The sequence below is a fragment of the Salminus brasiliensis genome, chromosome 18 (assembly GCF_030463535.1).
Source record: "Salminus brasiliensis chromosome 18, fSalBra1.hap2, whole genome shotgun sequence".
Classification (NCBI taxonomy): domain Eukaryota; kingdom Metazoa; phylum Chordata; class Actinopteri; order Characiformes; family Bryconidae; genus Salminus; species Salminus brasiliensis.
Window position 1 is genome coordinate 5,107,585 of NC_132895.1, and position 26,785 is coordinate 5,134,369.

Genomic DNA, 26,785 nt, shown 5'->3' on the forward strand with positions numbered 1-26,785 from the left:
GTCCGCGCTGTCAGAGCATGCCCTGGGAGTACTAGCAGTTTACAGCGACGCAGGGTGTCTCTCTAAGCCTTTCTGCAGGTAAATAACCTCAGCACAGGTAAGTCGGAGTTGTTGAAGCTGTTGGTTGATGCTGTCTGTCCAGAAAAGTTTATAAAAGTGGCTCCAGCTGAACTGCATGTTTAGCTTAAATGCTAGCTACATTAGCTTGCTACTCCCATGCCGAGCTGCTGGATCATGTAGATAGACAGCTAATACTATCTGCAGCTTCAATTTATGATTAATATTTAAACCAATCTGCGATTATAATAATACTCGTTTTTTTACAGCGTATTCCGTAACACATCATAAACATTTTCCAGCATAAATTATTTTAAAAAAAAATTCTAAAAAATGATAAAAGTCCGTAAAAAAAGTACGTAAGTAGGTCAGGCAACACCTCGTGCAGCTGTATATTGTATGTAACATTTTTTAAAAAATATTTACATTACATATAAACATATAAAATACAGTTTTCTTAAATGTATTTTACATTATAATTTTTTCCTCGACTTTTGGCTCAAATGAATAGCACAGTCCGTGCCTAAAACAAAACGTCGTCCTTAATTATTCACCCATAATTAAGGTTGAGCTAATTGTTTATGGTTTTATTTATATTACACTCGTTTTAAAGGATGCGTTTTTTATTTTGCCTGTAAGACTACATTTCCCAGAATGCCGTGCCTGGCACATTCGCGCTAAACCGGATGTGCGGTGCATGTGTCAGAGTTATAGCAGTACAGTAAAAGCAGCGCAAATGGTGATAAAACAGCAGATTAATTGACTGTTTTCATCATTACGTTAAGAGATTTTGAGGGTAAGTCCTGTTATAGTTAGCAAGTGTGTAAATAATAAGGTTGCGTTGTGTATTCTGTGTGGTTTGTAGTCTTTATAGATGGAAACGACAGTAAACAAACCGGACCCTGCTGGGGGTGAATGGCCAGAGCTGCTCCCTTTGGGAGGTTAGGGGAAGGTTGGTCTTCTAAACATTAGGGAATTGCTTAGCCTTGTTTTATATTAGCTTTATTCTACCAGAGTTAGCTACATTTCTAAAGTCCACCTTTCTTAAAGTCTGAAAGATAAATAATAAATAATAATAATTATTATTATTATTATTGAATAATTTCATTACTGTACTAATGAAGCTTCACCAGTTTCTAAATCCCTCCTCCTAAAAAAAAACTCCATAAGAGAAAAGAGGAGCTTAAAACAAGCATTTAATGGTAAACAGTCTATAATATAATATAAATGAATAAAAAGTATAGCTATATGTTCTCATAATAATGTTGTTTTTTTTTTTCAGATTTGTTGCTGATCTTTCACTTTCTTGTGTGAGGAGGCCCTAAAGTATCATGGTAGAAAAAATAGAAATAGATTTGATTTAATAAGTTGCTCCCTTAACTTAATAAATCATTCCTTCAGTTTAGAAAGGAACATTTTAAGTCTCTAAATTCTCTCTATTCTAAAATCTATTATTTTTCCACATTGATACTAGAGCTGGGCAGTATGACCTTTTTTTTTCATTTTATCGAATCATGAAAAGTTTTATTATTATTAGGGGCAGTGGTGGCTCAGCGGTTAGAGCGCCGGGCTGTCGATAACAGGGTTGTGGGTTCGATTCCCAGGCTTGGCAAGCTGCCACTGTTGGGCCCTTGAGCAAGGCCCTTTACCCTCTCTGCTCCCCGGGCGCTGGAGTTGGCTGCCCAACGCTCTGGGTGTGTGTGTGTGTACTCACTGCCCCTAACACATGTGTGTGTGTGAGTGTGTGTTCACTACCAGATGGGTTAAATGCGGAGGACACATTTCGCTGTACAGTGTACAGTGACAAATACGTGCACACTGTACCTTTTTTTTACACAATAGAGATGGATATGAGGTTTTTCTATAAATGATGTTTAGAGGTTTTTTTGGAGCTATTGTTTTTTTGTGGCCAATATCCAGAAGTATTCAGCTTCATTTGCATGCTAAGATGTCACACTTAAAATAACAAGTGGATGCACAACATTTCTGACCAACACATCATTTATTGAACACTGACCCGAACCATCTTTATAAATCAGATATTTTAAAAAATAAATATGTGCTGCAAGCACAGCATTTTTAAATAAAACAAAGTCTTAAAGTAACCAGTTGTGAATAGAAATGTTTGTTTTAGTGAACCTGGCTTGACAGCATTAAGCATTAGTGCAAGCAGCAAACCCCTCATTTTTGAGAGAAGGAAATGATGTAATTTTACAGAACAATTTCAAAAGGAATGTGCTATTAATTTCTTCGTTCACTAAGTGAAGCAATACTTCATAGTTTACTAGTAACATATAGTAAATATATGGCCTTTAGGCCTTACCTTTATCTACCAGGACTGTTGTTACTGTTGTCTTCCAAAAGTTTTGGCTTGGGCCAAATCTGCATGGGGTTGAATACTACTTGGAGGCTCTGTATAAATGACAAATTTACGTTTATTATATATACATACATTTATTTTTATATATATATATATATATATATATATATATATATATATATATATATATATATATATATATATATATATATATTTTTTTTTTTTTTTTTTTTTTTTTTTTTTTAATGATACATTTCTTTAATATTTACCATATCTTAGATCTATATGTTATATGTTTTGGAGTGTAACCTATTACTTCCTCTGTATATTTAATTACTTATATATTAATAAAAGCTTAAATATATTTGGAACAGGCGGTGCAGTAGTGTATATTAAAGTCTATATGTTCTGTATTTTATTGTGTATATTTACTGCAAGCTACAAACTTTGCACCTATGATTTTCACTCAGCTTTACACCTGTGAGGATTGTATTTATTGGTTAATGAAGATCTGTCCATTGATTAGACTCATTTTTTTCCTTAATTATTCTTGATTCTTTTTTTTTCCTTTTTTTTTTGTATGTTTTCTTATTCTACACAACTAATAATTCTGATAGCCAGCGTCAATCAGAGGAGGATAGGTTCCTCTTAGTGGTTCTTCCTCTTGCTCTTGGAGAGATTCCCATGCCACACTGACCCTTGGCCTGGTGATAATGCCAGTTGTAAAAAGTGCTGTTTAAGTGAAGTAGTAGTGAATGTGTGTCTCTGCGAACAAGCTTAGACCCTAAACAAACTAATTACAGGTGCGGCGTGCATTAGGCTGAACATCTCACCAGTCTGCTGTTCTCTTCTTCAGGTTCAGCACAATGGGGTTTTTACTTTCCAAGTTCATGGACCAGAATTTGAAGAAGCAGCAGGAGTTTATGCTCCACAACTCCCGCTTACAGGTACGTACAGGGAATGAGGGGGTAGTCAGGGAGAATTTAATTAATTTTTTTCCCAGCAAGGAGAAATGGTTCTGTATCATTGCAATAGTGGAACCTGAACGTTCTACAAGGAACCTGAACTGTCACTCACCTGTGACAATAAAGGTGATTTGATTGATCAGTCCTTTTTTTATTATTGATTGAATGGAAATATGAACACTCTGAAGAGTGGCGTGTATTATAGTTATTTCACATTTGCTGTAGTTAGTTTAGTTTATACTATTTATAGGCAATGCGTTTACGGACATCAACATATGCGTTGTATTTCATAAACCGTGGAAAACGTTTTTCCCTAAATTCCAAATAAAAAAATATTTATTATTTATAGCATTTATTTGCAGAAATGACAACTGCTCAAAACAATTGGTCAAATAATGCAAATTAAATATATAATATTTATAATGCAAAGAAGTTATTATTCAAATTTAAACACAGTACTAATATTTCAACTTTGAGAGCATTTAAAAATCACTATGTTGAAATAACTTTTAATAATAACTTTTAATAAGTCTTTTACACTTCACTGCTGTTGGGTGACTTTATGCCATTCATACTCATATGTAGAGATGCAAAGTTAGAAAAAAACAATTAAATGGTCTCTCATTTTTTTCACAGAGCTATATATATATATATATATATATATATAAGTAAACTGAAAAAATTATGTTATATATATAAGTTATATTTTTTGGTCAAAATTAAGAATACAATTTAAACTGGGCTTCCGAAAGTTAGTGTTGCAGCTTTAAATGAATTGACCAGTGAAAAATGACTGTATAAAATTTCTGCATTAGTCACCGTTTTGGTATTAATCTGCCTTCATGCTAATCCTACATTCCCTTTGTTCATATAACACTTCTATCTGTGGTGCTGAATCTCTCTGGAATTTACCAGGTGAAACAGCACAGTGCTGGAGATTAATTTCATTTTGGAAGACTGAAACACTTGAACAGAGAAAATAAGTTTCATTTAGAAAAAGTGAATTCAAGTAAAATTAAATTACAAATGTTGCAGAAAAATGCTGAGAAAAAGATTCTGTACTGGCACAAGAACGGGCAACTCCGGCGCCTGTAGAGTTAGTGTTCAGCATTGTGACAGCAGTGTTTCTGTACAAGCTGTGACTGCTCAGTCTTTTCAGCTAATCCAGTAAAAAGGGTGCGGGAGTCAGCTCAGTGAGAGAAGACGGCAGCGTGGATCGGCTTGCTTGTTGGGACTGGACAGTGTGTCAAAGAGTAAAGTCATAAAGAGACTCTACTAACGTTACAATAGTGAGAAGAAATACTTTCACCAGCTCTGAACAAACCCCAGTGTGAACAGGTCAGTGGTCACCTACTCGTCCACTGCATGTTCTTCCAGCATTTGGAAAAAGAAGGTAGAGCAGCATGTGGGCTGTAGAGGCGGTAGAGTAACACTACAGGATTTTACACTAATATGAATCTATGGGTTACGCAGCATTACACAGCGGTTCTGGAGAGAGGGTCTCCTCCTGCAGCTCCACCACCAAACCTCCATATAGTGCAGTAGTAGCAGCAGCAGCAGCGTTCCGGCCCAGAGTGGGAATGACGGAGAGACGCCGTTCTCCCCCTGTTTCAGTCAGTGGAGCATCAGCATGACTCTGAAGCTGCTGTTTTAAGGTACAGTTGCTACATAATGCTGCTAGTTTAGTCTGAAGTCTGAGTGGAGTTAGGAGTCAGTCAGTCATGCAACTACAGTCCCCATCTCTGCTTGAGCCATGGCATCACCTCGCTCAGATGAAAAAATGACCATGCCAATCCATGCACACCCAGATCCAGCTCGTGATTGCCCAGAGGGGATCTAAGAATAGACGCACCCGTATTTCCACAATAAACACCTGGAAGTCCATACGCTGTCACAGTCCGCGCGCCAGTCTGCTTGAATACATCAGCCTCCGAGCCTCTGTTTCACGTTCACAGTGTCTTGGTCTCACCTGCAAAAATCATCAGGCCGCAGCTTCTGCATTTCCGCTGGCCTCTGGCTGCCGGGGAGAGGTGCAAACTGCTGTTTTTATTGCGATCGTTATGGACGGCGATCGTCCCGTACCGTGAAGCCTTCCTCGGCCTCATTTTATGCTTGGGTGTGTATTTGATTTATCTTTGCCTGTGAGGCTGTGTGTGTGTGTGTGTGTGTGTGTGTGTGTGCGCGCACCATTTCTTTGCCATTAACCATGTTGATGCACTGCAAGCAGACCTGATCCTGCTTGCATTCGAGGCTTATTAAGCTTCCTCTGAATAAGGCAGCTGTTTGCTCACATTTTGGATGCAATACTTAATCACTGAAAGCAGCCTGATGGATCACTGAGGTTGTGCAGATTGGGTTTGGTCTTGCCTTTGTTTAAGGTCAGCCCCAGTGATTCAGCTTTTCAGCTCAGTTCCAGGGTTTGGTGTTATTAGTTTTCCTCCGGTTGGCCAATATTTCTCTTTTTTGGTCGACATGGACAGAAAACTGTATTACAGTTATGTTGCTACATATTGCTGTTGCAATTTACGAAATTGCAAACACTTTGGTGGACATGATTAATGATGATTGGATAAAAGTGTTCCTGTTTTGGGGACATCTGCAAGTCTTTAGTCATGAAAACACACAGAAAACATGTTCCAGATGCTCATGACTCACTAAACGTTACCAAACTATACATTGTGCAGGTATATACTGTGGGGACTAAGGCGCTGCCACTATGATCAGAGGATCGCTGGTTCGAATCCCGGTCATGCTGCTAGCCATCGGCAGCCGAGGCCCAGAGAGAGCACAATTGACCCTGCGCTCTCCTCAGGGTAGATGGCACTCTTCTCACTCTTCTTTGGGGGGGATTACTGTTACGATTACATACTGGTTAGGTAATTGGTGGCCAAATTATGGAGAAAAGGGGAGAAAATCTGATCAATTTAATAATAGATCAAAAGATTGAATTAAAATGAAATACTGTGCAGCTCTAACTCTGATATTTGGGACATTTTCGGGGCAAAACCGACTTCTGGAGCAGCACAACAAACTGTGAATAAGTGAAAAATGGCTTTATAGGTGAAGTGCTAACTGCATGGATATAAAGGTTGTCTACAAGTGGGTTTGGACAGAAATTTGATGAGCAGCATTTGTCCTCAGACTTTTTTTTTTTTTTTTTTTTTGAACGGCTTAAATCTTTTTGGAGCTATGCTGGGTTCTGAACAGAAGTGTTGGGGTTTGGACAGAACTCAGACACATGTCAGACATTAGTTTTTGCAGCCAGGTTTGGCTGAACAGTTTCTTGGAAGGAATGCTTTGGGGTTTGGACCGAATTCTGGTAAGATGACATCTGGTTTCTGACAAATATGAGAGTTATTGTGGTTGGTGTGGCTCAACAGATAATACCACTACCTGCTAGTGAGCTACCACACCACGTGGGAGACTGGGGTTCGATTCCCAGTCTGGGTGACTATGCTGCGCTACACAAATAAGAGTCCTTGGGCAAGACTCCTAACACTGCAATGGCCCACCTCTGTAATACGAGTAACCTTGTAAGTCGCTCTGGATAAGAGCGTCTGCTAAATGCCATAAATGTAAATGTAAATTTACTTGGTAATTTACAGATAAATTATTTGTTTTATTAATTAACCAATTAATTGTTCAGCTCTAGTCGGGTTTGGACAGATTTTTTTTAGGGGGTTTGGACAGAATTCTTGTCAGAAAAGTTTGTTTCAGACAGGAATGTGTTGGAATACAGTCTGGGTGCAACATTAATCGACTTGTTTCACTAAAATTGACGACCTAAAATCTTTTAGGGGGTGAAGTCATCAGTTCGGGACACGTGAACCGCGGATTAATCCATAACAGTGTAGAATATACTCGTTCTGCCGCTGTTATTTTTTTACAGTAATAATTCCCTCAATCTGGACACAGAGCTGCCGTGAGTTATTTGGTAATTTAGCAGTTCATGATTTGAATAATCAGTTATTCGTTTCAATAATCAACCAATTATTTGAATTATTTGACAAAATAGTCTTTTTTTTTTTTTCGGGTTCTGAGCGAATTTTTTTGGTTCGGACAGAATTCTGCCAGACGACCGCCGGTTCTGGACAGATGTGTTGGATTACAGTCCAGGGTTTGTACAGAATTCTTTGAGGCTACAGTCGGAAACACGCATACTTTCGTTCGGCTACAGTCGGGTTCGGACTGAATTCTGTTTGAGTGCAGTTGGTTTCGGACGGGAATGTGTTAAAATAGATGGATTCTTCGTGCAGTTGATCGTGTATATCTTGGGCAGAATGTCCGGGTTAAAAGAGTTCAGCTCAAAATGTTGGACTCCCTTAATAATGAATATGGATCAGTGTGTTGGATCAGTTTCTTGTACTAGAAAGTTTCTCAGATATGGAAGCTCTAATCTTGGTCTTTAAAATGATGGCCGTGCCGCCTGTCTTGACCATTAGCCTACAAATGTAAATTGCTACCTGCCAGTACAGACATCAGTGAACAAAGATGGACAGTGACATTTTCAGTGGCAGGCACTCTTCTTTTTTTATTAAGATGTCAGACAGCAGTGTGTATCTGTTACAGCTGGTGTGTAATGGCCACTCTATTATATTCTACTGATAGGCCTCAAACCTACGTCAGGACTCCTCATTCACAGGAACGAGGCAGCGGTTGCCCGTGAATCCTGTCACCGTCGGCTGACAAATGTGTAAATTGTAGGCTAGGTGGGTGTTCTGATGATCTTAATGGCCTTATTTGCCTGTGAGTAGTGACATTCAGGGCAACTGGAGAAGTTAGAATTATGCCTGTACTGGGCCATGCTGGATGGCATGATAATAGGAGTGGTTGGTATAACAGTAGTTAACACCATTGCACTCCATACAGCAGACTGTGGTTCGATTCTCCTTCGACTGTCCCTTTGGAAAGTCTCTTGAAGCTCCATTTGGGATGAGAGTTTGCCCAGCTTGTCCAGAAATGCATGTGTACAGCTTTGAGACACCCCTAAATGACACAATTTGTCCCCTTTTTCTCCCCAATTTGGATCGCCAATTACCCAACCCATACATATTCTCCCCCATCACATGCAAGGCATTTAACCCATCTGGTAGTGAACACACACACACACACACACACACACACACACACACACGTGTTAGGGGCAGTGAGTACACACACCCAGAGCGGTGGGCAGCCAACTCCAGCGGGGAGCAGAGAGGGTGTTATCGATATTCCGGCTCTCTAACCGCTGAGCCACCACAGCCCTATCGAGCCTCTTGAGCAACTTGTTGTGATGATGAAGGGTAGTCAGGATGTGACGCCAGTAAGTGGTGTGTGTGTGTGTGTGTGTGTTTGAAGTTGGTCAGATGGATCTGATTTCAGGCAGCTGTGTGTCATCGTTTCGTCTGACTTGCTTTTGCTGTAAATCAGTCAGAAAATCTGTACCCGTGGCCTTTCAGGAGAAATGTCAGTGAACTTCCCACTGACCAGCTCCGCTTCCACATCATCACCTCCGCACTCCTCCACCACGCTCTCTGTCTCTCTCTCTCTCTTGCCTGATGCACTTGACTGTAGTGAAGTTTGCTTTTTAGGCCTGAGTAATAAAAGAATTCGCTCTCTATATTTTTTTAATTATTATTTTTGTTAAAAAATTGGGACTATTAAAAATATTGCTATTGAGATGCACTGGCTGGACAAAAGTATTGGGACGCCTCCTCATTCAATGTTTCTTCTGAAATCAAGGCTATTTAAAAAGGAGTTTCTCTTGTTTGTGTTGAATTAACTGTCTCTACTGTCCAGGGAGACAAAACTTTCTACTAGATTTCTACTGTGAGGATTTGATTGTAATCAGCCACAGTAGTGTTTTGGATGGTGCACCAACCATCGTGCCACAGAACACTGTTACACTGCTCCACAGCTCTAGAGATCTATTGCCATCTCTATGATCTATTGGCAGTACTTCTCTACAGGGACTAGACAAGCTGTGTGTGTATGAGAATTTGCACATCAGCAATAGGTGCAACTTAAAGTAGCCGAATGCAGTCATTAGGGGTGTCCACAAACATTTGGACATATAGTGTAGGTTTTACTTGATGTACCAGTTTTGGTTGAATTCTTATTTATTTTAATGCTATCTGATAAAAGTAAAGGTGCTGCAAATGGTTCTATGAGTGATGCCATTGATTGCCATTTGTAATGGAGATGCGTGAGTGTGGAGAAGCTTTAAGAAGCTATCAAGTACAAACCTTTAAAAGTTTCTTCACACGTTAACATCTCTTTAATAGGCATGGTTCTTTACTAGAACTGAAAGTGAGACAGTTTTTGGGAGTGTTCCTCTTTTCTATGGTTGATCCGCCTACGATTGTACTGACAGCCAGAACCTGAAGATCTAGAACTCTGAAGAAACTTGTAGCTGAATGTTTTTCGTATCCCTTTTTAAACATGTCTAGCACCACAACCCTCCCACAGCCTTCAGTGTGCTGCTCAAAGTCACTTGTTGACCTATCAGAAAATACGTTGTGTCTTAATAAGGACAATTGCTAAGACCGAAGAGGAATCACACCTAATCTTAACTGCCGATCTCACCTCAACCCTCTATAGAGCTGTAGAAGCTGAGTGATGTGTAGTTGGCTGAGGTGGAGGTTTTGTCGTGGTGGACCTGTTTAGGGCTGAGCTTTGACTGAGTTAGTGTAAATGAGAATCCACAGGGGTCTGAAGGTTATCGGTGCACCAGCGGCCAGTCGGTTTTAATTTGGAGTTCTTAAACGTTACTGCAGGTCACTTAAGTGAACGTGGAATTGTCCGTGACCACAGGGCCAGAGGGCAGTGGTACAGACTCTGCAGCAGCTCATCATGGTCTACAACGGAGCTACACCACCAGGCCGAGTCTGAGCTGGTTGGCTGTGGTCAGTAGAAGTTGATGGCTGGCTCAGGAAATTGGGAAGTCTGTGAGATGCACAGCCTCTTGGTAGACGTTCTGACCCAACTTTGGAGCTAATTTAGTATCGTATGATCAACAAACTCTCCAACAGTGTCTTGAATATTTAAAGCAGCAGTATGTGAGAATTGGTATGTCTTGCCCTTGGGCTCCCCCTACAGTCAGGAAGTGAAATTCTGTATTGTCCAGGAAAAGCTTTTGACAGCATTTTGGAGAATTGCTGTGAGGGTATGATTGCATTCAGCGACAAGAGCACTGGTGAGGATGGAGCTCCACCATCCATCATTCCAGAGATCACAGTTCTTCCACTGCTCCACAGCTCAATGCTGGGGGGCTTTATTATACCCCTCTATAGTCCACGCCTGGCATTAGGCAGCAGGGTACCAATAGGTTCATGTTTATCAGCTCAGCATCATTTCCAACATTTCCAGCAAGACAGCTTGTGAAGATGAAGCTGAAAGAAAATCTATATATATATATGAAGTACATTTATATTTATGGCATTTAGCTGACGCTCTTATCCAGAGTGACTTACCAGGCTACCTGTCTTACATGGGAGAGCCAGTGTAATGTTAGAAGTCTTGCCCAAGGACTCTCATTGGTGTAGCGCAGTATAGTCACCCAGACCAGGAATCGAACCCCAAACTTCCACGTGGAGTGATCTGTACTGCTACACCAACCAGTTTCTAATTAAATCAATCTAAATAAATCTCATTTAGACTGAATGAACCAGAGCGAGGTGACCCATCAAACCAGAAAGTTTCTTTTGGTGAAATGTGCTCCAGAACTTGTAATAAAGGTAATGATAATAATCAGAGTAATAAACACTGATTGCCTCTTAAACTAATTACCACTTAAAGACCCAGTGAACATAATGGAGAGAATAAACAGGTGGTAAATGGTAGATGGCTGTCTGGAATGGAGAGATGATTGAACACCACAGGAGAGCTGCTGATTTCACTACTGTTCAGAAAAGGTTTGTTCTTTCTGCCTTTTTAAAATGTTTTATTTAGACATTTTTTTATATATACTCACTAACTTGCTCTACCATGAACCTGACGACTGGTGCAGTGGGTTTATCTTTTCATATCAACAAGCTTAATACATCAGGACTGATGTCCAAAGCACACTGTTCCAGAAGTCCTGGTCTTTGTCTAGGTCAGGATGGGTAACTCTAGTTCTGGAGGTCTGGATACCGGGTCTGTTGGAGAAGTGAAATCCTCTAACTGTGCTGAACTCCGGTGCTTGGTTTCCTACTCCTGGTCTAGGTGTTCTCTGGAGTTTTGCCCGGATTTTTTTTTTTTTTGGACAGCAAGCGTTTCCTCCTTGCTCACCTTCACTGAAGATCAAGCTTGTTTGGTGTCTTTCTGATGGAAGATGCTGAGAGTTACCTGCTACCATGATGACCTTTTCGGATTGTTGGAGACTACTTTACTTGTCTTGAGGTCTGCTCTGCTGTGCTCTGCTTTTGGGCTGAACTTGCTAGGACGGCCTGACCTGGCCATGCTGGCGGTTGTTTAAATGTTCTCCACTGATTTAGCTGTCAGTGGAACAGTGGCTGATTTCTAACAGTTCTGACATCTTTTTAAACCCCTTCTCAGACTCCTCTGCATCTGCATGTGGGTGGTGTGGTGCAACAGATAACACCACTACCTGCCAGTGAGCTACCGCACCATGTGGGAGACTGGGGTTCGATTCCTGGTCTGGATGACTGAGCTGCGCTACACCAATAAGAGTCCTTGGGCAAGACTCCTAACAGTTCATTGGCCCACCTCTGTAATACAAGTAACCTTATAAGTCGCTCTGGATAAGCGTGTCAGATAAATGCCATAAATGTAAATGTACAAGCTTCTTTCTGAAGGCCTCAGAGAGCTCTTTGGATCTGGCCATGGTGATCTGGTTTGAATAAAACAGGCTCCTCCAGGATCCTCTCTAACCATGTTCTAATCATTATACACTAATGAAGCCAAATTTATGGCTTCTTATTTGCTATGTTTTAAAAATGATTGATCTCGAAAGCATATTAAAACCTAATTATAATGACTGAATATTAAACTACTGGGTGGCATCCATCAATATCAATGTCAGAATCGGCGTCAGCTCTGTCTATCATCTTGTTGTTGAGCTCAAATGACCGTGAAAAGGCTCCACTATGGAGGCTCCAACAGCTCAAAGATGAACATCAACAAGTTTTTTAATCTTATGTTGTCACGTCCTTCTCCAGGAACATTCAGTCTCCAGATGTCAAACATCAAGCTTACAGACTTGTTAACTAGTTCGGACCAAAGCAAACCAACCATAGGTGTGAAAACGCCCTTAATGTCTGTGGCTTAAATAATACAGGCATCTCCAAACCATGTTCTCGTCATCTGCAGTGGATTCTAATTCCATACATTTGAAGTAGTAATAATTGTGTATGTGGGGGGTTGAACTTTTTCCACATAAAAAAAGTGTATTTCTATTCATTTCATTTTAGAAATTATGTTTAAAGACATTTCCTCAGTTGTGGGAGTTTAGTCAGATTACTTCTATCTATGAATATTAATCACACACAGTCTGTTCCTCTCTTCAGTTTCACGTCAAGACATTTATGCTTCAATCATTTTAGATATAATATTTAGTTTAATGTACTATTTTAAAGAAATGCTTTTATATCATTTTATATCATGTTGACGTTCATTAAAAAGCAAGGAATGTATTTTTTTTTTTATTTTTTTTTTTTTTAAGAATCTAACACATCCTAACGAGGGCTAAACGCAACCTGTAATTTGCGGCACTTAACATGCCTAAGTGCTTCGTTTCCGTTCGCGTCACGCCGCCAGACGGCCTTTCTTCACTCCGTGACGTCCAGTTGACAATCGGCTCACGCTCCGGCTCGGCCCTCACAGCTTTCGACAGCCTTTGTTCATTTGTCTGGTATAAACCTGCTACAGAAGACGTCTGCTGGCAAACAGGAAACGGCCAGAACAAAGACATTGGTTGGTTCGCTCAGGGCTCATCCTGAGACCAAACATGCTAATTCATGAAGGTGCCAAAAGATCAGCCGTGCCAAAAGAGTCTGAAGTTTTTGGGGTCCAGGTCCGGATTGTGGCGTGTTATAGGTCAACGAACAGCGTTGAATGGATTTGAATATCTGTTGGCGCAGGACTGTCTGACGGGAATGCTGCAAAATGTCTCATAGGAATAATAAAGGGTGAATAATTAATTCATGACAAGGTTATAAACAGTGATTTCAGGGTTACTTTGGCTTATTGTAGCAGTGCATATCAAAGGACACCTCGGTTTGCCTCTATAGTAAAGAGAGAGTGTAAGAATGTGTGTATATTCATCGTCCATCCTACACTACACTCACTGACCACTTTATTAGGAACTCCTGTACCTCTCCTCCTTCTTGCTGTTATTTAATCAGCCAATCGTGTGGCAGCAGCAGGGCAGTGTGTGAAATCATGCAGATATGGGCCTACAGCTTCAGGTCATGTTCAGTGTTGAGGACGTTTGAGCGTGTCATGACTGTTGGTGTGTAGAACCGCTGATCTCCTGGGGGAAACCCATCCAGCAGTGGCAGGATAAGAGAGGGTCAACAGAGAATGGTTGGCTGGCTTGGTTGAAGCTGACAGAAAGGCTACAGTATCTCAGAGAACCACTCTGTACAACTGTGTTGAACAAAGAAGCACCTCGGAATGACCAGCACCACGTCCAACCTTAAGGTCAGTGGGCTACAACAGCAGAAGACCAAATCAAGTTCAGAAGACCACTTCTGTCAGCCAAGGACAGAAAGCTGAGGCTGCAGTGGCTCAGCACAGACTCACCAACAGTGGACAGCTGTAGCTTGATCTGAAAATCTCAATTTCTCAATTTCTTCTTAGGAACACAGATGGTAGGATCGGAGTTGGGTGCCATCAGCATTAATCCAGGGACCTGACCTGCCTTGCGTCCACAGTTGAGGCTGGTGGAGGTGGTGTTATGGTGTGGGTGGGAGAACAGAGGCACTCTGAGGCCTTTTTTGCTTTATATATCACTGTGGCAACAGCGGGAGCATCAACATTTGGAAGGTTTCTGCCCAACGCTACGTTACAGACGCAGGACAACTGAGTTTTCAACCACTAGGAGGCGAGCTAGCCAGGTTTAGAACAGCAGAAATGTCACTTGTTCTCACCAAATTCTGTGGTTTAAGTGTGTGAAAATATTTGTAGAATTAAGAAAATGTATAAACCGATCAGCTGTATTGAGCTTCAGCCTAATATTGAGTAGGTCTCACCACAACAGATCTGAGCATTCGAGGCATGGACCAAGACGCTAGCAGCAGATCTTTAAAGTCCTTTAAGTTGCGAGGTGGGGCCTCCATGGATCAGCTCAATGACCCTCTGGTTCACTGGTTATCCTTTCGTGGAGCACTTTTGGTAGGCACTGACCACTGCATACCAAGACCTGCCTGATGTTTTGGAGAAGTTCTGACCCAGTCGTCTAGCCATCGCAGTTCTTTAAGCTCTTTTCAAAGTGTCTCCAACTTTTAAACCTTTTAAAACTTTTAAACAACACCTCACCTTCAAGAACTGGCTGTTCACTGGCTGCCTAATATCTCCACTTAAGCTAAGCGATGTGTTTCCCTTCCCTTCACCTGTCCGTAGTGCTAATGTTGTGGCTGATCAGCGTATATTACAACACTAGTGAACGCCTGAAGTGACACAATTAAAGAATGGCCTGCGATATTTCTCCCGGTGCTATTTACATTTCTCAAACTGTGCGAGTGATTCATCTGAACCCCCGCAGGAACTCATTTTGACGGTTCGGGATGCTCACAGCACACAATAAAAGATTTCCTGATTCGTTTGAGGCTCATTTGCATATGGCCGCATTCTGTAATATCAGTGTTGTAAAGGTCACTATTGTGATAACGATTAACAAACAGTACATTGTCCAGCTGTAGTTGGGGTGTGTGTGTGTGTGTTGAAGGGTGGGTGGGTTTAATCTGTATGACTTGTTTTTCTCTCTCTGACGTGTGTTTGAGGTCGTTGTGCCGCGCCGCTCTAAGGATGTGCCGCAGTGATGCGTCAGTAATGTGATTCATTCTTGTTGCTCCCCCAAAACCTCTTAAAGGGTCCACAGGTAGAATTGGAGGTCTTCGAAGGTGAAGTGCAATAAACGATGCAATGATTTAATTGCTCTCCAGGTTGCGCTGATTTTTGTTGCTGGGAGCTATGAAGGGTCTAGGTAGGAACTCTGCTAGAAAGGAATATAAAGATATACGTTGTTATACGTTATATTTGCCAAAAATTTAATAGAATATGATCTGTTGTATGTTTTGGATACGTACAGTATTGTGCTAAAGTCTTGGAAATTAGAGAAAAATTAGAGCTATTAGTGCTGTTTATCTAGACAGTGTTGGTTTGCTTGCAGAAAGAACTGATATTAGAATAAATGCAAATATCACTGATACAAAAGTAGTGATTTCAGTCAACCATTTTCAGACCTTGGCTCAGGAATTTCAGTATTGCTTGGAGTTATCATCTCCACCTACACCTGGGGCTGGTTTCAAGAAAGCTTTCCTAAGAAAAAATATACAAAACATCTTAAGGATGTTCTTAAGTGCGATTATTTTATTCTGCATTTTATAGTTATTAGAATCAACACAGGACACTTTATTTTTGCATTATTCCGGTCAATCAAAACTGCAAAAAAGCAAAATTGAGGAAAAACGGAAACAAACTAAACTTTTAAAGAATTCTGGTAAACAAGAGCTAGGATTGACTGTGGAGAAAATGTCGTCTTTGGTAAATATGAGAACGGTAGTGATGTTGGAAAGCCATTATTTCCCCCATGTCGAAACTAGCAGTACTTTAAGAATAATCTTTAATACCAATAAATTACATTTTAATTCAGTAATTTAAGCTAATATATATATTTATTTATTTATTTATTTATTTATTTATTTATTAAAATATATTATATTAGATATATTATTTTTCTAATTTCTGGGAAAAAATATAATAATAGACACTTATTTTGAATATTAGTCCTAAGTGTGTTCTCTCACACACAGCCCGCACACCCACTTCCCTTCAGGCTATAACACTGAGTTCACAGGTTGTGTAGTGATTTATCACACCTCCCCGTCCTCTTCCCTGTTTTCCTCTCTTCCTTGCTCTCCATAATGTAAAATGTCACTGGTTTAGATGTGTTGTTTTCTGGCTTTAGAGGTGTTTTCATTTCAATGTCCCAGTTCCCATCATGCGTTATACAAACTGCACCGAGTTCTGCCCTCTGCTCAACTACACTAATAATAATACTAATTATTATTATTATTATTATTAGTAGTAGTAGTATTAGTAGTAGTGGTAGTGGTAGTGGTGGTAGTAGTAATTACAGAGTAATTACATGCATATAATGCTAAGCATGCACCGATCCAATATTATAATCAGATATTGGCCCGATATTAACAAAATTCACTGGATCCGGTATCAGATAATTAGTCCAATCCATGGAACCAATTCTTTTACTTTAATCTGTTGATGTGAGACTGCAGTAAATGTTTACATGTTTGCAATGTTTGATTACAGCTTATATATTTGACCAAGTTACTTATGTATTCTCAGGTTCAGCTGCTAGATTGTATTTTGAATTCATGTTTACACTAAGTATTAAAAAATAAGATTAATTACTGTTTGTGTGTTTGACAAAATGAAGCTAGTTATTTTCTTATTTATATATTTTAAAATATTTTATGGTTTATTTTGGATTTGAATGCTGTGTTAAGGCCCTGCATAATTGTTTACTTTAGTGACAAATAAATAGCAATGTAGCACATCTGTATTCATTTGTTAATTTGTTCAATTCTGTTTTACCAAGTTATTATTATTAATTAATGATTAAGGCAATCCTTATGCCCTAAGTATCTCCCACAAGTGAGGTATACGTTTTATTAATTAAACAATGGTATCGGATCGGTATCGGGTATTGACCAATATGCTAAGCTTATGTATCGGAATCTGGAAAAAAGCCAGATTGGTGCATCCCTATATAATACATGTCTATACCATACTATTACAATTACAATTACAATAGGTACCTATAGGTAATTCATTCTTATTGCATGAAGGTACATAATGTACATAATCACATACGTCCTTTACATATAGTTATTTTCATTTAGTTTGTTTGGGACATAATGCTATTACATAAAGGTATTGTGTTAGAGTGTTTCTATATATACAGGATATGTCCAAATATTTATGGACACTCTTTCGAATAAATGCATTCAGATACGCTTTGAGCTGTGGAGCAGTGGGAGGGCTGTGTTCTCTGGAATGGTGATTGGTTCTCCATCTAATACTTTTAGGAGGAGTTGGGGAGTTAGGGATGAGGTGTGGTGGTAATCATACAACATCCTGACCTCACTAGACCCCACTTCCCCTGACAGTAGAGATTATTCAGAGTGCAGTACTGCGCAAAAGTTTTAGGCAGCTGTGAAAATTAGACTGAAACGCTGCTGATCTGAGCAGTAAATGTTTATCAGCTCAGTAAAACACTGATATTAGAATAATCACTAATAATAAAACTCCTACAGAAAGTGGTGGAGGTTCTCCATCACTGTGTTCATCATTAGAACATCTCCAAAGTTCTCCTCTCTCATGGAGTCTAGTGTTATTTAGAGTTCTCCTCAGATCAACACCTGGTTTGGTGGTAAATCAGGGCTTAATGATGGTAAATCAGGTGAGCTGCTGCTGCTGCTGCTGATGATGATGGAGTTGAACACATCCTCCACACTGTGCTGGCTGGACTGGGAAGGGGGCGTCCAGGAGAAACCTGGAGGAACTGAGCTCTGTTCTTCACATATATATATAATGGGACATAAGTATCATCTGACCTTGTATGTGTTTAGATGGAGCGTCAGATCCTGATGCAGAATGAAATGCGTGAGAGGCAGATGGCCATGCAGATCGCCTGGTCCAGAGAATTCGTCAAATACTACGGAACCTTCTTTGGCCTGGCTACCTTCGCCCTCACTGCAGGGTCAGTATCACACACACACACAAACGCACAGCACACACAGCTAAACACTCACACAACACACGCTTGCACACATACACACACACAGTCCTCAGACTCTGATCTAGAAACCATATATTAATGACATTAACAGGGATTTATTAAAATCATCAACGTCATATAAAATACAGATCAAGACCTCAGAGTGGTCCAGTGGACTGAGGCGCTACCACTATGACCCGAGGATCGCTGGTTCGAATACAGAGTCATAATTCCTGCCATCAGCAACCGGAGCCTGAGAGAGCACAATTGGCCCTGCTTCTCCGGGTGGGTTGATGGCTTTTTCACTGTCAGCATCACATCAGTGTGATGCTGGCCAGCACAGGCATCAGAGCTGGGTATCCGGAGCGTGTCGGTTGCCTGGTGACATTGCATCAGCAACAGTTCGTAAAGAGATGATGGCTAAATGCACATGTGTCAGAGGAGGTATGTCAGTTCTTACCCAGTCTGATCTAATTGGGTAAAATTGGGTAAAAATTAAACAAACAAATAAATAAATATGGATTGAGATTCCTTGGCCGGTAGAGGTGTGTCTTTAAAGAAAAGCTTATGTTCACAGCCCCTTGTTCTATTGATACACCCCTTGTTCATTTTCACACATGTAGACGGAACCTCTGCTGTGGAAAATACACCGGTAGAATCAGGAGTTCTTCATTTTATTATAGAAATGAAAACAATGTAAGACCTTAGACATACTGTTAATATTCTTTGAGTAGTGCAGTAAAATACAGTGAAAGCTAATAAAATATGTAAAATATAAATTTAGCTGAAAGATTGAGTGAATACATTCATCATTACGCCTTTGAATATAAATATATAACCAGCCTTTGAATATAAATAAGGTCCCAGCATGCAAACCCCCTTTCCCTCCTCTTTTTTCTTTGTTTTGGGGCTGTATTAGTTCATTATTGTGCTTATTTGTGCCACTTCCTGCACAATTCTGTATTCTGTATAAATAGCTTTAGTTAAGTCGTTGAGTTTGAGGTAGGTCCGGGGTCCTGAGAGATGACAGAATTTAAACAGAGAGCTAAATCAGGTGGTTTTTGGTTGCAGTTTTAATGTAAATGTATATATTTGAGGTTCTCTGCAGTGCAGTGGCCAGTACCATTAACCCAGCCGAGTCAAGGCTCAGGGAAGAGAAAGAAAGAAAGGCATAAGCGAATGCTGTAGTGGTGCACGGTCATGCATGCTGGTGCAAACTTCAGATCAGCACTCTTAAGCAAACAGGCTTAGATAGTTTCTTTGGTTATTGATTCTTAGTTATTGAATTTCTTCCAAATGGCAAAGCAGAAATGTACAGTAGTGCATGTATTTGTAAAACTAATGGATATAAAGTTTGCAACCACAGTGACCCTTAATGTGCAGGAGAGGAATGAGTATGCTCATTAGGTTTCTGTGCTTCATTCTGGAAAATTTAATTTCAGTGCTTTTTTTTATTAATGATCACAGACATAAAATCATTGGTCTTGGTCTATTACAGAGGAGGAATAATGCAGGCAGAGCTACAGTAGAGTTTAGTCTATGATATTAGCTTGATGATACAGTATTTCCACAGTAACTATTGAATTATGGTTAAAATAGAACTAAATTTGCTTATAAATAAATATAACCCTTTGGCCATTTTCACGATTGTTTTTCAAATCTTTCTCAAGAAAAATGTAAGAGAACATGAGATAATTCTGGAGTTGGAAGCATACCCATTTTTCTATTTACTATTTTAGTTAGATTCATAATTTCTGTCTTTGGGAAACCGGGCCCCCGGTGTTGAATAGGATAGTGTTTTTTATGAACCTTGTATGGGCCGGTATGTCTTACAGTGGCTGTGTCTAATTTGTCTGTTACACTCCTCAGAGCCATAAAGAAGAAGAAGCCTGGTCTCTTTGTTCCTGTGGTGCCTCTCAGCCTCTTTATGGCCTACCAGCTGGATATGGCATATGGGACGCTCATCCACCGCATGAAAGGTGCCATACGTCTTCACCAACCTCACAGCTTTCACTAATTAAACTAACACTAATTAGAGTTCAGTGTGTTGCTAGTGTGTAACATCCAGAGAACTGCTGACTTTTGCTCCTGGGCTCCCCCTACAGTTCACTGTAGGACTGTTCACTTTATACCGCAGCTGTAAATATGCATCACGTTTTGAGCGCCCCCTTATGGATAGTTGTACACTCGCGTTCGGTGGCAAGCTGAAAGAAGGTAAGGAAGAATGTGGACTGAGGCGGTAGAGGAATATTACAGGAGTTTACACAAATATTAAGCAAGGTCTTATAGTGCAGTAGCAGCGTTCCGGCCCAGACTGGGAATGATGGAGATGCAGTTCTCCCTGTTACAGACAGTGGATCACCAACACGACTCTGAAACATAAAGTAGTATGTGGTCTGGATTGAAAGTTCAGAATCTGGACTTTAAACCAAGTTTCTTTACTTGTTTCAATGAACTACACTATATGGACAAAAGTATTGGGACACCTGCTCATTCATTGTTTCTTCAGAAATCAAGGGTATTAAAAGCCAACAAAAGAGTTTCTCCTGCTTTTGTTGGCGTAACTCTAACTCTACTGTCCAGAGAAGAAGACTTTCTAGATATTGGAGGAGCATTACTGTGAGGATTTGATTGCATTCAGCACCAAGTGTGTTAGCAAGATCAGGATTTCAGATGATCACCACTCCACCTCATTCCCAACTCCCCAGCTCATCACGAAAGTACTGGATAGAGCACCACCAGCATTTCAGAGAGCACAGTTCTTCCACTGCTCCACAGCTCAATGCTGGGGGGCTTTATACCCCTCTAGCCGACATCTGGCATTAGACATGGTGCCAGTGGGCTCATGTTTATCCGCCGCCGTTTATCTCTCCAAGAACTAGACATGCCGTATCTGTATCTGTGTGCATTTGCACATCTATGTTAGCAGTTGGTGTAAAAGTTTAAAGTTGCTGAATGCATTCATTAAATGGGGTGTCCACAAACATTTGGACAGAGTGTGAGTAAGATCTAGTCATTGTGAAATTACAGCATATTTTTTTGCTTCTAAGGGTCAAAGTGGGATAATTAGTATGGTGTATGTGCTCTCATTTTAGTCACCTACTACATTCCTGTCAGGTGCTTGATTGACCTGGCATGACATCTCTCTCACACACACACACACATTTTCTACTTCTGCGCTTCTGTGATGCAATTCAATTACTGTAGAAAGCTAGTAGTCGACTTAAGCTTATTGAAGTTTCCTTCACTGATTGATTTCTGATTATATGAGCAGGAGCTTCATTAATCCTATGTATCCCATCATTAAGTCCCACCTGCTAACCATTGAGTCTCGGAAATCTTACACTTTCAGATATGTGTCATGTTTCAAGAGCTAGGATTTGAAGCAGGTTTGATGAACACTATGAACCATGCCATTATTTCAGTCCATGCCTTAATCAGTTTGAAGTGCTTCAGTAAAGTCTGGAGCCTGTAGAGGTTAGTCCTCCATTTCCTCAAGTTTTTCCACTTCAGTTATTTGGGTTTAATCTGTGACGTCATTAAATTCCCCCTCCCGTCAATTTCCACATCAGAGTTGCCCTTCTTTCAATTGGCCCACTTTGTGTTCACAGATCGATTCCAGGAACCGCTTTCCGTATCAATTAATCATCCAGGTTTGAAGTCCACAGATTGTTGTATTCCTAGATACTATTTGATTAGGCGTGAGTCGTGTTTTTTTCGGTCAGCCAGTTTAAATGATGGGATTCTTGGGTTTTATTCGTCCATTGGAAGGGTGATTCCGTATTTCCTGAAAAACCCTTGCATTTCAGCTTTGTTTTAGGTCTAATTTCCAAACATTGCTCATCTAACCTATATCTAGTACAGTACAGAGTGCTCGTCTCGCAGTATACATGTAATCACTGATAACATCAGCTCTGTTAAATGGGTAACTGACCTGTCCTTGCTCTGCTCAGAAATGTGTTTTTTTTCGTTGCTACTGTTTCAGTGCTGATCAGGCTTTACAGAGTGCTGGAAAAAAATAAAGGGAGATTTAATCTGAGATTTTTAAATCCCTGCATTAGATCGAGTTTCCCGTTTTTAAATGAGCTGGACTTTGTACATTACATTCTTGTCGAAATGGAAACAAATAATAATGTCATTTTAAATTAAAAGATTTATTGAACCCGAATCCTATAAATCTTGAGGCTGAAGCTTTAGCATTAGCTACAGAACGGTTGCTAAATTAGCTTAGTTAACTTTAGTAGCCTTAATTGATAGTGCTAAAATAATTTATTAATAAATTAATTCAGCCACAATTGAGGCAGTCTTTTTTGCATTATAATAAGTGTATAGACATATATGACCATTATGATAGATCCATATGACCGATATGATGGATAGATAGACCATTATAAACATATCTGACCATTATAGATATATACAACCATTATTATAGATATGTAGACCATTATAGACATTTATGACCATTATGATAGATATATAAACCAGTATAGATATATATGACCATTGTTATAGATCTATTGATAGAAGCAGTCAATTATTTTCTGTTAAAGACAATATCATCTGAAGAAACAATGAATGAGCAAGTGTCCCAATACTTTTGTACAGTGTAGTATTGCCAGTTCACCCGCCCTTACAGTATGCAAGAACATGATGGATGAATTCTTCCAAAAGGTTGTTATATCTTTTATAAAAATATACAGTATATCAGTTTATTGCTGAATCACATGAAAACCTAAATAAAAATAAAATCATGAAATTTTGTGTAAAGAACAACTGCCAGATTCTAATTAGGACAAAAAGTGAAAAACAAGGTTTTTGCAGGTGTGGTTTTTTTTGGTGTATGGATATTCAGCATGCTTGTTGTGTTTACAGGTGAAGCGGAGAGCATCATGGCGACTGAAAGAGATCGTCTGGAGATGCCTCATGGAATGCCAACGTTTGACAGCATCGAGAAAGCGAGAAGAGTCAAATCTCATCTCCCCCTTCTCTCTGAGAAATGAGGACCCTTATTGTCTGTTCTGGGTCAGCATCAGCCAGTTACAGTGAGGGTCCACTCTCTGGCAGATGAATGTTACTCAGTCACGCCAACAGATCATCATAGGCCATGGATGCATCACCAAAGCTTTGCTATATTTCATAGAAAACTATTTTCTACCAGGACTCTAGCTGCAGGTTTCTGACTCAGTGTTTACAGTTCAAAGTAACACCACGGAACAGTGCAGCTGTAGCATACAGCCCCCTCCCCTGAGCTTAGAAAAGAACAGAACACCCATAGACTGAAAATAAAGGTTATACTAGAAATCAGGGGCAGGTGCTGACGTAGCTGCAGCAGGTACGGTGTTGAGTTAAAAAGCACTCCTAAAAACTCCTTAAATCTACTGGGGGATGGAAGTGTTATGGTGTCACTTTGAACTTTAACAGCTGTTGGACAGAAACCTGCTCATAAAAATGTTTTGTGGTGTTTTTTATTGTCTAATGCAACTAATGTGGCTCAGAATTGTGCACAATTATCAATTGCTGATATGCAGTGATCAGTGTATTCCGTCCTTTTTAATACATACATATACAGTACTGTGCAAAACCATTAGCCGCTTGTGTAAATTAGAATGAACAGCACCTTAACTGGGCAGTGTTTATTTATATAAAACACTAATATTACAATATTAATAGCATTCCTACAGAAAGTGGTGGTGGTGGTGGTTCTCCATCACTGTGTTCATCATTAGAACATCTCCAAAGTTCTCCTCTCTCATGGAGTCTAGTATTATTTAGAGTTCTCCTCAGATCAACACCTGGTTTGGTGGTAAATCAGGGCTTAATGATGGTAAATCAGGTGAGCTGCTGCTGCTGCTGCTGCTGATGGAGTTGAACACATCCTCCATGCTGTGCTGGCTGGACTGGGAGGTGGGCGTCCAGGAGAAACCTGGAGGAACCGAGCTCTGTTCTTTAGACTAGCTCACAGACAAGATCTCACTACTTTCTTTCTTCAGAATGAGAAGCTCTTGCTCCTACTGGATTTATGTTCACCTGCTTTATCTGTTCTGATGTTAGACATGGTTTAAATAATGTAATTAGGTGCCTAAAGCTTTTGCACAGTACTGTAATTGGTTAATCAAGAGGTTTGGGTGGCTGACCATGCCCGAATCTCCTCCCCTTTCCTGTCTGATATTTCCATTTCTACCTTTTCTGAATCCCGTGGCAGTGTGCCCCGCACCTCGCCCTCAATCCCAACTCTTTCATCAAGGGGGGCTGAAGCAGCGCAGGACTCCAGACCGAGTTCTCTCTCCACTCCTACAGTCACAAACTCTCCTCCTATACTGCAGCCCTGTCCAGCACAGTTTGCTGATTCCCCTGCTCTAACACATCTGCTACCTACCAAGTCCCAGGTGAGCCGTCAGATGTGCTTGAGAAGGGGAATTCGGCAAACTGCGGCCTTCTACAGTGTTAAAGGCATGGTCTGAGCTTCCGACCATTCAGGGCCCAGTTTCCCCCAAGATCGCATTAGTGTTGAGATCATCTTAACTGGTAGAGAGAATGCTCAGAGTAATGCTCGCTTAACTGTCGCTTTCAATCAATCTGCTCTATCCTTGGACTCTTTAGGAGAACCCAGTTCTGACAAAATAAGAGGATAATTGACACAAGAGGCAAGTTTGCCCTTGGTGGTTGAAAGGGGGCTGGAATATTGCAGATTATTCTCCTAAACTGTGCTGCTTTACCATTCTGTACACGTTCAGACACACAATTAGCGTTCCCTGTAGGTGCACATCGTTCCTAAAGAGGGCTTTTTCACATCATCTGCCATATACAGGTACACCGTATGTCCAGAAGCCTTGTAGACACCTCCTCCAGCTTTTTCCTCTGAATTCCAGGGTATTAACTAGGAGCTTGTCCCTCTTTCCTGCAGTGGCATCCTCTATTCTCACCTAATCTTCTGAGAAGACTGTACACTCAATGTTGGAACATTGCTGTGAGGATGATTTGATTGCATTCAGCCACACGAGAGCATCAGTAGAACAGGTGCCGATGTTTGATGATTAGATTGGCCACTCCAGCTTATCCCAAAGCTATTAAATTGGCTCCATTGCCCCAGAGATTGATGTTTCACAGCTCCACACCACGATGTATGATTGTGGCCCTGAGTGTCCCATTGTGGAGATTCAACAGTTGTTGCACCTCATAGCAGCTAAACTCGCTGATTAGGAGCGAAGTCTGGAGACTTTTGAATGTATAGTGCACTTGAATGCTGTATTACAGACCAGCAAGTGCCTACATAACCGTGATTTGCCAGTGACGGCCAGGTTGTCACTCTGAATGCGGGTTTTACATCAGGTGAATATGACCCTGTTTACACCTGAGCACTTCTTGTGACTAGTATCTGGATTGTATCCTGATCTCCGGGTTAGTCAGACTGAAATCCGATCACTGTGTGGGACGGAATATGCAAACTCGCAATTATTACTGGGATTTGTTTGTACTGGGAGGGGTTTTGGTTGTGGAATGGGTCTTGGAGGGATGGATGTATTTACACTGCTGTAACATCTGGCTCGAATACGTCTCAGACCACCTTCTGAAGTGGTTTGAGTGATCGGATTAGTATCTGATGTAAAAGCCTTGGGTGTCTTAGTTCACACCTGAATTTTTTTTAAAGGTTTGGCCTAATCTAGATATAATCCTGATACTCATGATCCTGATGATGCATGAAGTGACCACAGGTCTAAACGGGGTCTAAGTGTTTACCTCAAAGCCAATTACTTAAGGAGAGTATACTACACAGTGCAATCGCAGTAAGCCTGACTGGTTGAGCTTAGTTTCTACCCCCACAGTTCTGCTGGTGAGGGTATATTAATAGTAAGTGAAAGGGGCCAACAGGTCACAGTGGAAAACAGTGGAATGCCATGTTTTTATTAATAAACAGTTATTAATGCCATTTCTTTTGTATTTATACATTAACATATGTACCCCCCCCCCCCCCCTTGTTGATCTGATGGAGCTTGTTCTGCCCACTTTTATAGCTATACCACAATGCACTGCTTCCAAAATGGCCCAGATCTCTCTGTAGGATCTCTGTAATTTGAGCAGAATGGGGTCTACGTATGTGGTGTGTCTCATTTTCATGTAATTGCATAAGAATATAAGATTATTCAGCCTATTTCTCGTATGTTTGTGCATTTGCACATCTATGTCAGCAATGGGTGCAACTTAAGGTAGCTGAATGCATGTGCGTAGTGTCATATCATGTCTCATAGTGCCGTTTTCTGTCTTATTTTAAGAAAAATGATTGGAATAAACAGTTGGGTGGATGAACTGCTGAAGATGAGTGGTCTGGTGGAGGTCTGGGGTTCTTTGGTATACATTTGGATGTTTATGTAGATAAAGCAGCTCATCATGTTCTAATGGAAGTAAATAAATGATGTACTGAATTACACACACACACACACACACAGACAGTCTGAGTCCTGAGGGTTAATGGCTGGGTTTGTGGCTGTTCTGTAT

General features: G+C 40.4%; 1 protein-coding gene across 4 annotated transcripts; it reads left to right on the top strand.

The window, feature by feature from the left end:
- plgrkt (plasminogen receptor, C-terminal lysine transmembrane protein) lies at positions 1-26,596 on the top strand. 4 transcript variants are annotated; one of them, XM_072662484.1, is made up of 5 exons: positions 1-97; positions 3,234-3,324; positions 18,141-18,271; positions 20,159-20,268; positions 23,165-26,596. In XM_072662484.1, exons 2-5 carry the CDS (start codon positions 3,244-3,246, stop codon positions 23,290-23,292), a joined length of 450 nt encoding a protein of 149 aa, XP_072518585.1. In that variant the 5' UTR covers positions 1-97; positions 3,234-3,243; the 3' UTR covers positions 23,293-26,596. The 4 variants fall into 4 exon arrangements, with proteins under 4 accessions (XP_072518585.1, XP_072518587.1, XP_072518586.1 ...); XM_072662486.1 differs by having other exon boundaries at positions 15-78; XM_072662485.1 differs by lacking the exon at positions 1-97 and adding an exon at positions 696-853.
- Positions 26,597-26,785: the final 189 nt, after the last annotated feature.